Below are 13753 nucleotides of genomic sequence, written 5' to 3'. Positions count from 1 at the left end.
TCAATGTATCAGACCCCTGTAGCCAGTGCTGCATTCATTGGCAACCCTCTCAGAAGAATGCCTGGGAAATGACAAGGATACACCCCACTCTTTCGATTCAATGATAACCGCATGGTCACTGTAACTAAATTTCTCACCTCATTATTTGTCCAGCCAAAGCTGTCCGTCAGCTCAGCTGTCGAGGCACTCTTCTGGTCCAGTAACAGGAGGTGAGCAAACAGACGCTGCAGGTTGAGGGGGATGATGCGCACCTGTGGATGCAACACAAGGAATGTGTGATCAAATATTTCCTTAAATCCCGTAATGCATGTACAATGTACAAATGTGTACAATGTGTCAATGATCAAGTTACAGTACTAGTACAGACTAGAGTAAACAACCCTGTTTGCGACAGGCCTTGTACAGGGTGCCTTTTTGCAGCAGGGGCCATTTCATTCATGGATGAAAAAGCCCAATCAGGTGTTACTTCCCATGACACTTGCCAGAAACTTCTGCTTGTCTTCTAAAGTGGGACTGAGCAAACATGATGTTCATTTGCTTTTTCATGAATGAAACTGTCCCTGCAACAAATAGGCACCCTGCCGCAAACAGGAGTATCTTACTCTACACTGTATATCACACAAGAAGGAATACAAAATACACATGTGTACGAATAGCACAATTATTCATATATGATAATATATAATCTCACATGAACTTTTAGTATTCTTATCATAACATATTTGACATGTAAGTACTACTTTGCATATTACAGAGCCTACACTCGCAAAAGAAATCACATGAAAGATTAACATTTAGGAACTTTCAAGCAGTCATTATGGGCTTGTTTAAAATACTGACTTAATCCTGCTTGTCTCTTTTCTCAGAACAACAGTTGTACCTAAGGCACAACAGATATTTCACTACAAAACAAGAGAATGTAAAATCAAGAGCCCACTTCTGTGTCTTTGTCACAGATTTTTAATGTGATTTAATTTTCTACACAATGCACATGGTACTAGATGTAATTGAGGTTGAGAAACTGGACTTCTACAATGTACAGTAGTTTAGATGGCACAGTACTTGTCTAAAGTCTCACTTGAGGTTGAAGCTTGATGAATTGAGTGATGAAACAAGAAAGACACACTCCTGTATCAAAATCTCTCTGAAAACCTTAATTACAAAACATTTCTGTGCACATACCATGGAATATCAAGTGTCATTTACAAAGCAATCGTGCCACACAAGTACAGAGCTCTGTACTTCAAAAGTAGGTGGGGATTCCCCAAAACAACGATAGCACAGACCACAGCACATTCCATCCACACAACTGCTTGAAAATACTACGCATCATAAAGCAATAAATCTTTTGTAATGTTTGCCACCATTGTCAAAGATCATGATTCAACTTAAAATCTACAATGTACATTGAAATCGATTTCCATTTGCCTTTCTGTGAATACAAGTAAAAAGAGATAGTTTCCCCATTTTGATAGATTTGCATTTGTTACTAGACCCCATTAATAGGCCCTAATTAACAATTGTCACTTTTCTCAGAAATTAATATTCATCTCTTCTCCCTCATCTTATTCTTCTTTACATTTCTTTGTTTGGTCATTTGAGAGTATGAATACAACACTCCCATTTGCAAACAGGTTGCAAATGAAGGGGAAGACAAGCGAAACAACAGAATACCCCCCCCCCCCCCAAAAAAAAAAAAAAAAAAAAAAAAATGAACAAAATGAACAAATGAAACACACACACACAAAGCAGAGCAAAACAAAATGAAACTTACATTTTGTACTGTGGCTCGTTATAAGTATTAACAGTGGCCCGGAGCTACTATAAATTGATGCTTTGCCACTAAATTTCCAAAAAGGTTATCTTTTAGTAGCCTGTTGGGCAAATAAAATTCAAAATGAAATTTGATATGTAATTTTCCAGCCAGTACATTTTTTTGGGGGGGCCACCAAAATGTCAAATTCTAAAAACAGGCCACCAGACAAAAATTTCATTGTCAAGCCGTGATTACCTTACTCCCTTCTCTGTCCTTGTCCTCCAAGCTTCCCAGTTCATCTTGCCTCAAACTAAAGAGAGATTCTGTATGCATCAAAAGACAAGACATGTATCAACAGGGGCACAATAATGTACTATATAAATAGTCACGGTAATGATTACAGGAAGTTTTGTCTCATTCGTTGATGTACAGTATGTGCAGGAGAAAGTTAGTACTGGACAAGTACAAGTACAAACTGTATGAACTGTACCTCTAGAATAACACAGATAACAATTGCAACACCTTATCTTTGCATTATCATTCCTTCAATAATTTTATACAGAACCTGTACACACAGATTTTAGCAATATGGACACAGGTGCACATACAAGTATGCATATAGTACACTGTAGTTCAAATTCAATTATTAATTGGGTGTGACTACCCAGGTTGAGTATCATTTCAGAGTCAACCTCAAGACACTGGTGTATGGACAATTATTTCTATGAACCACACACAGAGGCAGATCCAGGAATTCTGTAAAGAGGGGGCGCCTTTACAAAATTAAAAGGGGGCGCAAATCCCCCCCCCCCATTTTTTCTTCTTTTTTTCCAACAAAAATAAAGGGGGGCGCGTACTTGGTGCCCTTCCCCTGCATCCACCACTGACACATAGAGTAGCCCTCACACTGATGAAAAAAGTAGATTGCATGAGGAATGTCTAATTTAGACATCAATATTTTTACATCACAAACACCATTTACTAACAGCAAAGTACAATGTAAACAAGAAAATACAACTGTATAAGTTAGCTCATGAAACCCGGAAGTGCCTCCAACGTGGCGCCAGCGGTGCAGATGAATGTGGCCTGCAGAGAAGTAGAAGTGGGCTATTCCAGTTTCCTTTCTCCATATTGTGCACCACTGGAGACATGCATAGGTACTGTAAGTACTGTACATTGTATGGATGTCTAACCCGTAGGCCTACAAGACTAGGTTTATAAAAGAAACATCTTACAACAGTTTCCCGATGAGCACCAAATTTTAACATCAATTATATTTTCTTTTTGGATGGCTATGACTGGGATACGGTACCAGGTAATATTGCAAGAGTTAGGACCAATATTGCATGAATCGCAGATGAGTGCAATATTCCCTGGTATCCCGTGAATTTAATGCCATCCAATAAAATCATTATCATTTGATCATTTATAATCATTTTAGAGAAAGCATAGTTTTAAACTGCACAAAAGTATTGTACTTCTACTCTATCTTTGAAGTTGACTCAGCACTGCAAATAAGAATTTTAGCCCCTATGCAATCAACTGCATATGTAGCAACTACCATGATGTTTGCATGCTTGTGAATTTGTAACAAGATTTTGCGCACTAGTAGCAGGCATTCCTGCACTCTGCATCGTGCAACAGACGAGACAAAATGTGACCCTGCACCACAAAACCAACAAAAAGTCGCCAGACATGTATTTTCATTTAAGATCAGTTTCTGAAAGAGCAGACTCTAAGCCTCAAAATGATGTATAACTCAATTCAAATGGACTCCACTAACCTATCTTAATATTGGAAAGAGAGGACACACTCTGCAAAGTGTGAACTGAGAAAACAGGCTCTGAAGTTCAGGGTCTATTCAAGTGCTTCACCTTTACCAAGCCACACTAGCTGTGGGATGAATGGAACAAAAAAACAGGATGTTGCCCAATGGAGCAACAACAATGAAGGGATTATCAGATTAAGCTGAAATTAAGCATGCTTTGTTAATACATTCTGTAGATGAATAATGCCAACTTGCAATGCAGTCCTTAGCATCATTCTTTTAAAAGTTATTTCAATTTTAGGAGGTGAAAATGAAGAGTACCGGTATGGGTAGAGTTTTTAAGAAATGAAAAGATGGCTCTGTGAGAAACACCCATTCACACTATTCTATACCAAAAAGTGTTCGAGAAAAACTGCTGAAAACACAAGTTTCTGTTCATTTTATGATCCCAAACCTTAACATAATGTAAAGGAAGACTTGCTCTTTCACTCAGAAAATAAGAAAAACTCAAGGTTGGTTAGGTGACCCATTTCACCTACAAATGTACAGTATTTTCAGTCCTCACACAAAATCACTAAATGCGACTTTTTGTTCATTTTGTGATGCACAGTCACAAAACTGGTGTATTCTTGAATGGCCAGTAACAACAGCAGTAGCCGCGCCTATGGAGAATTAATCATTGACATTTTTTAATAGTGGCTCGTAAAAATTGAGCGGACAACACATCTACACGTTTTTAATGCACCGCTAAAATGTCCCGTACAGTATTTAACAGTGTATAGATGATATTAGCATTCCAGAATTGCCCCTGAGTTACTCCATCCCAACAGTGAGTGAGTTAACCTTGGTGATGATGATGTTGTCCATAGGGGCTCTTCAATACAATAGTCAACATAATTTAAATAGGCAGTCTCTAGCCAGTTACCTAATAATTTCTTTCACATTTTGACATTTCAATTTGCCACTTTTAGTATGGTCCAAAGTTATGACATGAAATTTCGATTATTACATACACACAACAGCAAATACATTTTCCATTGGTTCTTGATACGTAAAAGTATTTACATACACAAACAATTTACCTCGAAATTCTGGCGTGAGCAGCAATGTTTGGAGCAGCGAGTTCAGGTAGCACGTTGCACCCTGATTGGCGATGCCTGCCAGCCCGGTACTGCCCCGGCGGGAAGGTGGCTCATGGAGCCCTGTGCTGCTGGTGCTCCCCTGAGCTGAAGAGGGAACTCCATGCGAGGCCAGATCATCCTCCTCTCCAAAAAGGTCCCCAAACATGATCAAATCTTAAGTAATGTTAACGCTACCTTGTGGTAAGTTAATGTCGGTCAGAAGTAAAATTCCTATGGGGTTATTTCCTGTCACGTTATTCGTCGTCTATGTTCGTAAACTTTTTGCTGTCCACATACTGTACTACATTGCACAATGATGGTGTGAATGCGGGCGCGTGTTGCGTGTGACGTATGGGCACGTAATGTAGGTTGTACTGTACGGTACATCGACATTCTATGATTCAATGTGCACTTGTTGTTCGCTCTCGACCGCAGCACGCGCGAACGCCTGTCTTCTTACTGAATAGTGTTTTTATTAGAAAACGTACACTGAAACGCATCGTAGTGTGCAATCCTTCATCTTTTTTTTTTTCAGTATAACAACAAAATTCTAAGAATAAAGTCCACTCAGATCTTTAACAATCAAGTAACGTTACAACCTAACGATATTATGATATCGTTGTCAAGTTGATCAAAAGTAGTAAGTAGATTAAGTGTGTACAATGTAGTACGTGTAGGCCCTGAATCAAAAGATCATACAAAATCATAATATTATAATAACTAAGATTTGGAATGTCATTTTAGTTTTGCGTTTTCATATAAGTCACTATGATAACTGACACTCAGCAAAATGAATGACATTGTTAGTCAGGTATTATTGACTGAACTGTCGATCAAACAAAATGTAATAATTTTCTAAGTATTTTTAGGATGTGTATCAAAAGAACAAAACTTGATAATTAAGAAGAATCGGGAATGTCGAATTTTTACTTGTTTTCACATGATTCGTAGGCCTATATATAGCCGCCATATAAATTCTATGAAGTTATCATGCAAGACACTCATTCATTACACAGAAATGCTCACCAAAAAAGAAAGTCGTATGGGCATTTCTTTGCTATTGCATTTGCGTAAAAACAAAAACACAAAACACAAAAAACAAAGTATGTACTCATAGTGATGTTTTCACATAAGAGATGTAGCGGCTAAACTGAGAACATTACGCCACTTGAAGTTCACAGTTACCATACGACAGTGATGATATCGAATCATAATGCATATCCCGTCACAATGGGCTGCTGCATTTGCGTAAAAACAAAAACACAAAACACAAAAACAAAGTATGTACTCATAGTGATGTTTTCACATAAGAGATGTAGCGGCTAAATTGAGAACATTACGCCACTTGAAGTTCACAGTTACCATCCAGTGATGATATCGAATCATAATGCATATCCCGTCACAATGGGCTGCATAATAGATCATCTGAGAATATTAGGCCTATACTTAGGCCCTGCTATGTAGAGGCTGTCAAAATTTCACAATTTTCTCACCTTTGCGATGAAAAATCTACGCCAGACGGGCATTCTGTTTGCATCCGAGTTTACTCTGGAGCAGGCTATACCTGACAAGCTTGAGCCTGGAGAGGCAATTATTATAATGACTTCATCCAGATTCGAACTTGTGATAGAAGTTGGCATATTATACTGTTCATCCGAAAAATCTAGTACACATGAAACCAATAATGTTATGGAATATAGAGAGTTTGTGTTCGAGAGCGGTCGGAGTGGGAATTCCCCGCCTGTTTAGTAGGATCGCTCCCATCAGATTCATTTTAATAGGTTGATTCTCGACCCGGTGGCAGGTCGTTGGAAATGTACTTTAAACTAATTAGAAACACCATTAAAAGCCCTGATAATCATGTTGGCACATTATTGTTAAAGGGCCTTGGAACGTGTTGTTGTTGGCTTGCTTTTGTTTGTGTGTTTGTTTACTTTTTTAAATGTTGTTAAAGGTCAATTTCAATGGTATGTCCGAATAATTATACGATCTCCGCCTCTTCGACGGGAAAAATCTTGGGAGGGAACTTCGGGGAGGGAACCATCTCTTATTAATGGATTCTTTCCCCCTTTTTAAGGATAGAGCCGCGAGTTATGCTGTGGGGGGGGGGGGGGGGATATAGGTCACAGGGCCCCTGTTCTTTATGTTTCTCATTCATGTTAGATGGATAGCTATCATGGGCAGATCCAGGGAATTCCGTCAAGGGGATGCGCCTTTGCAAAATTAAAGGAGGGGCCTGCACCTCCCTTTTTCCTTTTTATTTCTTTTGTTTTAACCAAAAATAAAGAAGGGCGCGCGTCCTCTGGATCCGCCACTGCATGAATATGAAAGAAAAAAAGAATTATAGGCCTATCTGTTGATTGCCAAGGTTGATGATGTACAAGATCGCAAAATAATGGGTTATCCCCCTATTTAGGATCGTGTGTGTGTCGGAGGGGGGGGGGGGGGGGGGTATTGGACAAAGGGCCCATATTCTTTATGTTTCTCATTCATGTTCAATGATACGTATAAGGTTTACCTGGATGTTAACACAAGTGAGGTGGATAGCTATCAGAAAGAAAAATGAAAGTTTATAGGCCTATCTGTTGATTGCCAGGGTCGATGATGTATAAGATCGCAAAGGAATATAGTATAATCACCGAAAGTGTGGTGTGTCTGTGGGAGGGTGGAAATATAGGATACAGGGCCCCCATTCTTTATGTTTCTCATTCATGTTCTATACAAGTGGTGGATAGCATAAAGGAAGAAAAGAAACGCGGTTTAACTGGATGATAGATATATATTTGTGATTGCCAAGTCGATGGTGTACATGATCACACCAACAATCTTGTAGTTAGACTTACACATCATCTTACCACCACTAAATACGTGGGTAAGAAATGAAGACTGTCGATTCGTCATCCCAAAGGCTTGCACATTACTGCCGGATAGTGCCGGGGGGGGGGGGGGGTGCATTCTTCCAAGACATTACTGAGTATTCGCCTGCCTAACTCCTTGCCTTAAAGTGCCATCAGTTCACCGCCTAAATGACTTGGGCAACTTACTATAGATTTAATTCAATCTTGTAACCCCGGCGGCAGAGCCGGGGGGAGGGGGAGGGGGGAGGGGGATGGGGGAGGGGGGGGGGAAGACCTCCCCGTACTTTTTTGGATAACACAGGAATACACAAGGGTCTATAACCACTTGCCCCCCTCCCCAACTTTTTTTTTTACCCCGGTAGTGGCAAAAAAGTGATTTTGTTGTTGTTGTTATTGTTGTTATTGTTGTTGTTGTTGTTGTTGTTGTTGTTGTTGTTGTTGTTGTTATAGTAGTTGTACCAGAGGGAGCTATTAGAAGTGCGGGTAAGGCCTTGTTTCATTTTTGTTTTTGTTTGTTTGTTCGTTTTGTTGTGTTTTTGTTTGTTTGTTTGTTTTGTTTTGTTTTTTGATTGTCAGCTGGAGAAACCCGGAAGTGGCACAAGAAATAAAGTGCTCCCGCCCCCCACTTTTAAAAACATGGGCCGACCATGATGCCACATCATTAGGGCCTATAGACACACATAACATGCAGCTTTTCCACAGGGCCGTGATTTTCATTTCCGTGCGTGTACATGTATTATAGTTAGTATGTTTACTTACCTTTTTGTTATACGCTTAATCATCTAGCTAGGTCTCACCAAGGAGGTTTACCTCATTGGTCTCACTAGATTCTCCATCGGACACAAACACACACACACACACATACACAAACACACACAAAGAACGACATAAAAAAGTACAAGACATGAAAAATTCAGCCCCTCCCCCCCCCCCCCCATGCCACGCACACACACACTTTACAGGGATCAAATAAAGTAATGTCCCACTCTTTTCCATGCAAAGTGGGAGGGAAGTGGTAGCAAAAATATGCAGACTTTTTGTTCTTGTTTTTTGTTTGTTTTTTGCTTGTCAGCCGACTTTCGGCGGAAAATCAGACCTTAAAAGTATGAAGACTTTTTTGTTGTTGTTTCTCTTGTCTTTTGGTGTTCTTTTTTCTTGACTGACAGGCGATTTTGACACACCCCCCCCCCTTTTCAAAAACGTAGCGCAGCCCTGAATAATGCCCAAATAAATTCAATAAAATGCTAATAAGGATATCCATTTCTTTGTATGTAATAACGTAGTAGATATTTTACTGTAGCTATTAATTGTATTCTTCAATTTTCTTGATTTAAGTCAGTAAAGCAATCATCCCAGGGGCATCGTTCCGTTTTAATGATGGGAGTAGGGGAGGGACTTTGAGTTTGAATATGTGTGCGAGGGAGCGGAGCGGCATAGCGGGGGAGGGTGTGGGAGGGGGGTATCCCCCTCCCACACGAGGAAAATTTGGCATTTTCAGACCTGAAATTCAGCTATCTGGTGCACACTTTTGGTGAAATTTGGGATTTTTTTCCTATCAAAAAAAAGTAGGAAAAAGAAATATTCATAGATAATTGAATGACTATACATCGTGGTATTTCAGCTCTTGCTCCGCCTGTAGTATGCGACATCTCATTCACTGTGAAGGCCTAGTGGGGCCTATATCACCGGCGTAGCCATCAGGATTTGATCTTATAAGGGAAGCGGTTAGATGCGAGGGAGCGATGCGAGCGAGGGGGGGGGGGGGGGAGGGTATGGGAGGGGGGATTTCCCCTGCCACAGTGAGAACTTTTTGCATATTGATGTTGTAAATGGTGCAATTTGATGCATTTTTTTGCGTGTTTTATCGACTTGAAACATAAGTTAGCAGTACATTTACTGTAGATTATTATTAAACAATTTTGCCTATAAAATGGTATCATTACTTCTTGTATTAATAATTCTCACACTGAAGATCATGAACGCGATCATGAATTTTTACATTGTACAGTCCAAAAACGGCCGTTTGTAGCTATATTTTTTCGCTTAGGAAATTAAGGGGGGGGGGCGCACCGGGCGCAACTGCTAGCAATACTTACCCGGCAGCAACATCAGGAGAATGACATGACGATTAAATGCGAGCGAGCTTGAAAATTTTGACATTGTATACACAGTCCCCAAACGGCTGTTCGTAGCTAATTTTTTTGCTTTGGAAAGTAAGGGGGTGGGGGCACACCTGCTGGCAATTACTGGCAGCAACATCAGGAGAATGAGATAACGATTAAATGCGAGCGAGCGAAGCGAGCGAGCTTGAAAATTTTGACATTTTACAGTCCAAAAACTGCCGTTTGCAGCCTATTTTTTCGCTTTGAAAATTAAGGGGGAGGGGGACACCGGGCGCAATTGCTGGCAATTACTGGCAGCAACATTAGGAGAATGACATAACGATTAAATGCGAGTGAGCGAGCTTGAAAATTTTGACATTACTATTTACAGTCCCAAAACTGCCGTTTGTAGCTATACTTTTTTCGCTCAGGAAATTAAGGGGAGTGGGGGCGCACCGGGCGCAACTGCTGGCAATTACTGGCAGCAACATCAGGAGAATGACATAACGATTAAATGCGAGCGAGCGGAGCGAGCGAGCTTAAAAATTTTGACATTTTACAGTCCGAAAACTAATGGCAATTACTGGCAGCAACAAATATCTCGTAAGCACATTTATGATGTAATCTGGGGAAATTTTAATCCCGGAAGTGTATACTATTTTTTTAGGGGGGGGGGGGGGAACCCTCCGTTAATTGAAAGTATCTAGATATCTCCTCCCATCCAAGGAACATTTGCATTTCTTTAAACTGAAGTAACAGACCTGGTGCACACTTCAGATGACACATTTTGAAATCTGTCAATCTAAAGTGTTTAAGTAGAAATGACTGAACGGGGAGGGTATGGGAGGGGTTATATCCCCCTCTTACGCGAGGGAGATTTTGTATTTTCAGAATTGAAATTCAGCCATCTTTGGGTGAAATATTTAGACAGTTTTCTATCAAAAAAGTAAGAACATTTCTACATCTCGGGAGTTACGAGGAGCAAAATGATCTGTTTGTCCCCAATACTTTTATGGGCGAACCATCCCCCTCCCCCTCCATCGACGCCTCTGCATATGAGGGTGCTTTTGTAAGTGAAAGATCTGCTGCACACTCTTTGATAAATATAAGGAAATAAAACGTCAATCTCAAAAGTGTACAAAGTCTATCGAAAGGGACCCAGTAGCGGAGCTTTTGCATATTCATGATTGCAATTCAGCGTTCCGGTGCATAATTCTGGCGGTAGTTGTCCAATTTTCCATAAAGAAAGTTCGAGATTTGTCCTCATCTCGGGAATTGCTTGGGGAACAAAATGATTTGTCTGCCCCCAACATTTCCGTAGGGGCGGGGCAAATGCCCCTTTGCCCCCCCCCCCCCCCCCCCCCGAGATAGATTCGCCCTGGGTATGCCCATAGATGTATCAGAGTCATCATCGTTTCAGGAATGATTATCAGGAAATACATGGAGGGGGGGGGGGTTTCAATTACGGCGGTGTAGTTTTTGTTATTGTTTGTTTGTTTTCGTACATAATTTGCAGATGGTCCCGAGTTGCTCGCTTCATATCATGTTTACATGTAAGCCTATGCTATCGTTGTCAACGTCTGGACCATACCTTATGTCGATATTACTTTCTTCGCGAGCGAGCGAAGCGAGCGAGCGCTTGAGAAAATTATGTATACATTATCCTACAAGATAGAATACTGTTCAGCTCTGTTCCTGTCTGAAGGCGGGCGTACGAACGTCATACAATATGCCAAAATTGATACAATCACATTTTTGCTTCCTCCATTTTTTTCTCAAATTTCAGGGGGGGGGGGGGATGATTGTACAGGCCATCCCCCCTCCTCCATTTCAGGGGAGGGGGGATATATCCCCATCCCCCCCCCCCCCCCCCCCCCCCACCGATTTACGCCCATGCTTCATTCACAGACTGGTGTAAAACCAAAAATCCTGTGTAACGTCAGTGTGAATGATCTTTGGTGATACAGTGTACGTATTCCGTAGCAGGGGGGTGTTTCACAAAGATTTAAGTTTGACTTAACTCATGCGTAAATCCCCAAACCCTGCGTAAATCCCTAAGTCCTGCGTAAATTTACGCAGGACTTTGAATCCTGTTTCACAAAGCTTAAGTCATGCGTAAGTCCCACCAAGTCCTGCGTAACTCTACGCATGGCCTGAAGCCATGCGTAGAGTCAGACTTAAATTCCAAAATGGGAAGTTCAAAAGCATTATCAACTCCTAATATTCATTAATTTCTTCCACTTTATCTTATCCTGAGTGAGATGGCAGTATTTTTAACAAACTAGAGAATCACTAGTTTCGTAGAGGGTCTACTCCTACACTATTCACTGAACAATGGTCCAAATTAAAAATAGTCATAAAAATAGATCCCTACCTACAAATGTACTGATAGTTTGAACTGTTAAGTTAAACCAAAATTTTAGCTCATAAAGAGCTATATAATCTACATGTATCTGTACTTTGGAAATTAATTATATTTCTACCAATCCTTTCTTGCCTGTGTTATCTTCTTAGCTGCTTACCCATGAATATTAATGCATGCCTATCCATTATAAATATCATGCATTCACAACAAATTAGAAAAACCTAACAAATTAGTTAGACCCATACTTGTTAGAAATATTATACCTCTTGTGTACAGGACGGGGCTGTGTCTATCTACACTAACTGGTTAGACCGATAAATTTGTCTCTTGTTCGGTAGCCTAATTGAATCTGTACAGTCTGTAATACGGTCGACTGCATTAGCGACCGTATAAATACACTTAACAAGAGGCTACCCGACAAGAGGCAGATTTATTGGTCTACCTCTACACATGACTGCCAATGAAATTAGCCAAGTTTCCATTTCTACGGTACCAGTTACATCTCAATGAATGCTTCTTTTTTTTTCCTGGAAGCAAAAAACAAAACAAAATAAGACATAACAACCCCCCCCCCCCCCCCCCCCAGCATTTTGTGTCAGTTAGAGGAAACGGTTAGCCAATAGACAGTCACCTCTGCCTCGCATCAAAGGCTACAGTAACGTATACACGGAAAACGTTAGAGGTCTAGTAGTTTCTATGCCTAATCTTGATTGATGCAGTTCTCAAACACATTCCAAAATCCGAAAACGCATAACTTCATCAATTACTTCCCAATTCAACTCAGGGCCCAGCAATTGGACTTTAAAATTCGACCAATTGATAGCTATTAGCCATGATTTATTAAGGTTCTAACTAACCTTATACATGCAGTCTAGGGCAATCATGCACTCTGTTTTCTTCAAAATCATGAAGATGTGGCACTGTGCCCCTATCTTGATTAATAACACAGTGCACAGACTCTACACTAACTGTTAGGCACAGCCATGTTTAATTCAATTGATAGTCATACTAATACTAGAACAGATAAGAGTTTATATGTAGACATAACTATACACAGCCCAGTTATTCGCACAGCGTATTAACAGCGTCTGGTTGGGCTAATGTAGACATTGTCTAATGACATGGTATTAGTAATGAGCAGACTCTACAAATTACAATACAAGTACCGGTACAAGTACTACAACACACACAGTCACAGAGTTCATAATATTCAGTCCCTTCCTAACCTTCGATGAATCATCTCTTGCTCAAATTACATAATTTCAAGGACCTACCTAATGACTAACATTAACAGATTAAGCTACACTCACTTCTGTACAAATTTGTAGTTTACGACCAACCCTAGCTAGTTGGAAAAGAAAACTTCTCTTCGTGTGCAAAGAGAGGCTAGCCAGAATCCTCTTCTACCAAGGTCCACAGTTACCAATTGTGCAATGTGAATGGTTGTACAGAATGCAGAGATCATATCAGTGCCAGCTAGCTGCTTGTGAGCTGCGCGAGCAACCCCATTCATCCGAACTTTCACACAGTCCAATATAAACATGTGGGACTGGATTAAAGAGGCCTCATGCACAAAACATCTCTTATATCAAAATAATCATCAAACGAGCAGCTATGCATGTACAAAAGAGAAATAATATGAGTCAGTAAATGAGCACTGTGAATAACGAATGATACATTCATGTCATATGAATCGTAGTTGCAGAAAATCAAGCAATTTCCCTTCCAGAAATTACTCAAAAATCATCAGCAGACAACAAATGGCTAATTTGCATATTTTTGG

At 40.3% G+C, this 13753-nt stretch overlaps 1 protein-coding gene across 1 annotated transcript in view; it reads right to left on the bottom strand.

Annotated features, from left to right (window-relative positions):
• Positions 1-4941, bottom strand: part of LOC139716468 (ubiquitin carboxyl-terminal hydrolase 40-like) — a 41061-nt gene extending 36120 nt beyond the window's left edge. The window contains exons 1-3 of the mRNA XM_071628014.1: positions 4607-4941; positions 2012-2079; positions 138-251 (exon numbers count right to left, since the gene is read on the bottom strand). Coding sequence (XP_071484115.1) covers positions 138-251; positions 2012-2079; positions 4607-4811 — 387 coding nt within the window. The 5' untranslated portion in view covers positions 4812-4941. The remainder of the gene's footprint in view (positions 1-137; positions 252-2011; positions 2080-4606) is intronic.
• Positions 4942-13753: the final 8812 nt, after the last annotated feature.

Source organism: Diadema antillarum, unplaced genomic scaffold, assembly GCF_040938485.1.
Source record: "Diadema antillarum isolate AM-2024a unplaced genomic scaffold, OU_Dant_1.0 scf00000065, whole genome shotgun sequence".
Taxonomy (NCBI): domain Eukaryota; kingdom Metazoa; phylum Echinodermata; class Echinoidea; order Diadematoida; family Diadematidae; genus Diadema; species Diadema antillarum.
The sequence above is the reverse complement of the archived record's forward strand: the minus strand, read 5'-3'. Positions and strand labels throughout refer to the sequence as shown.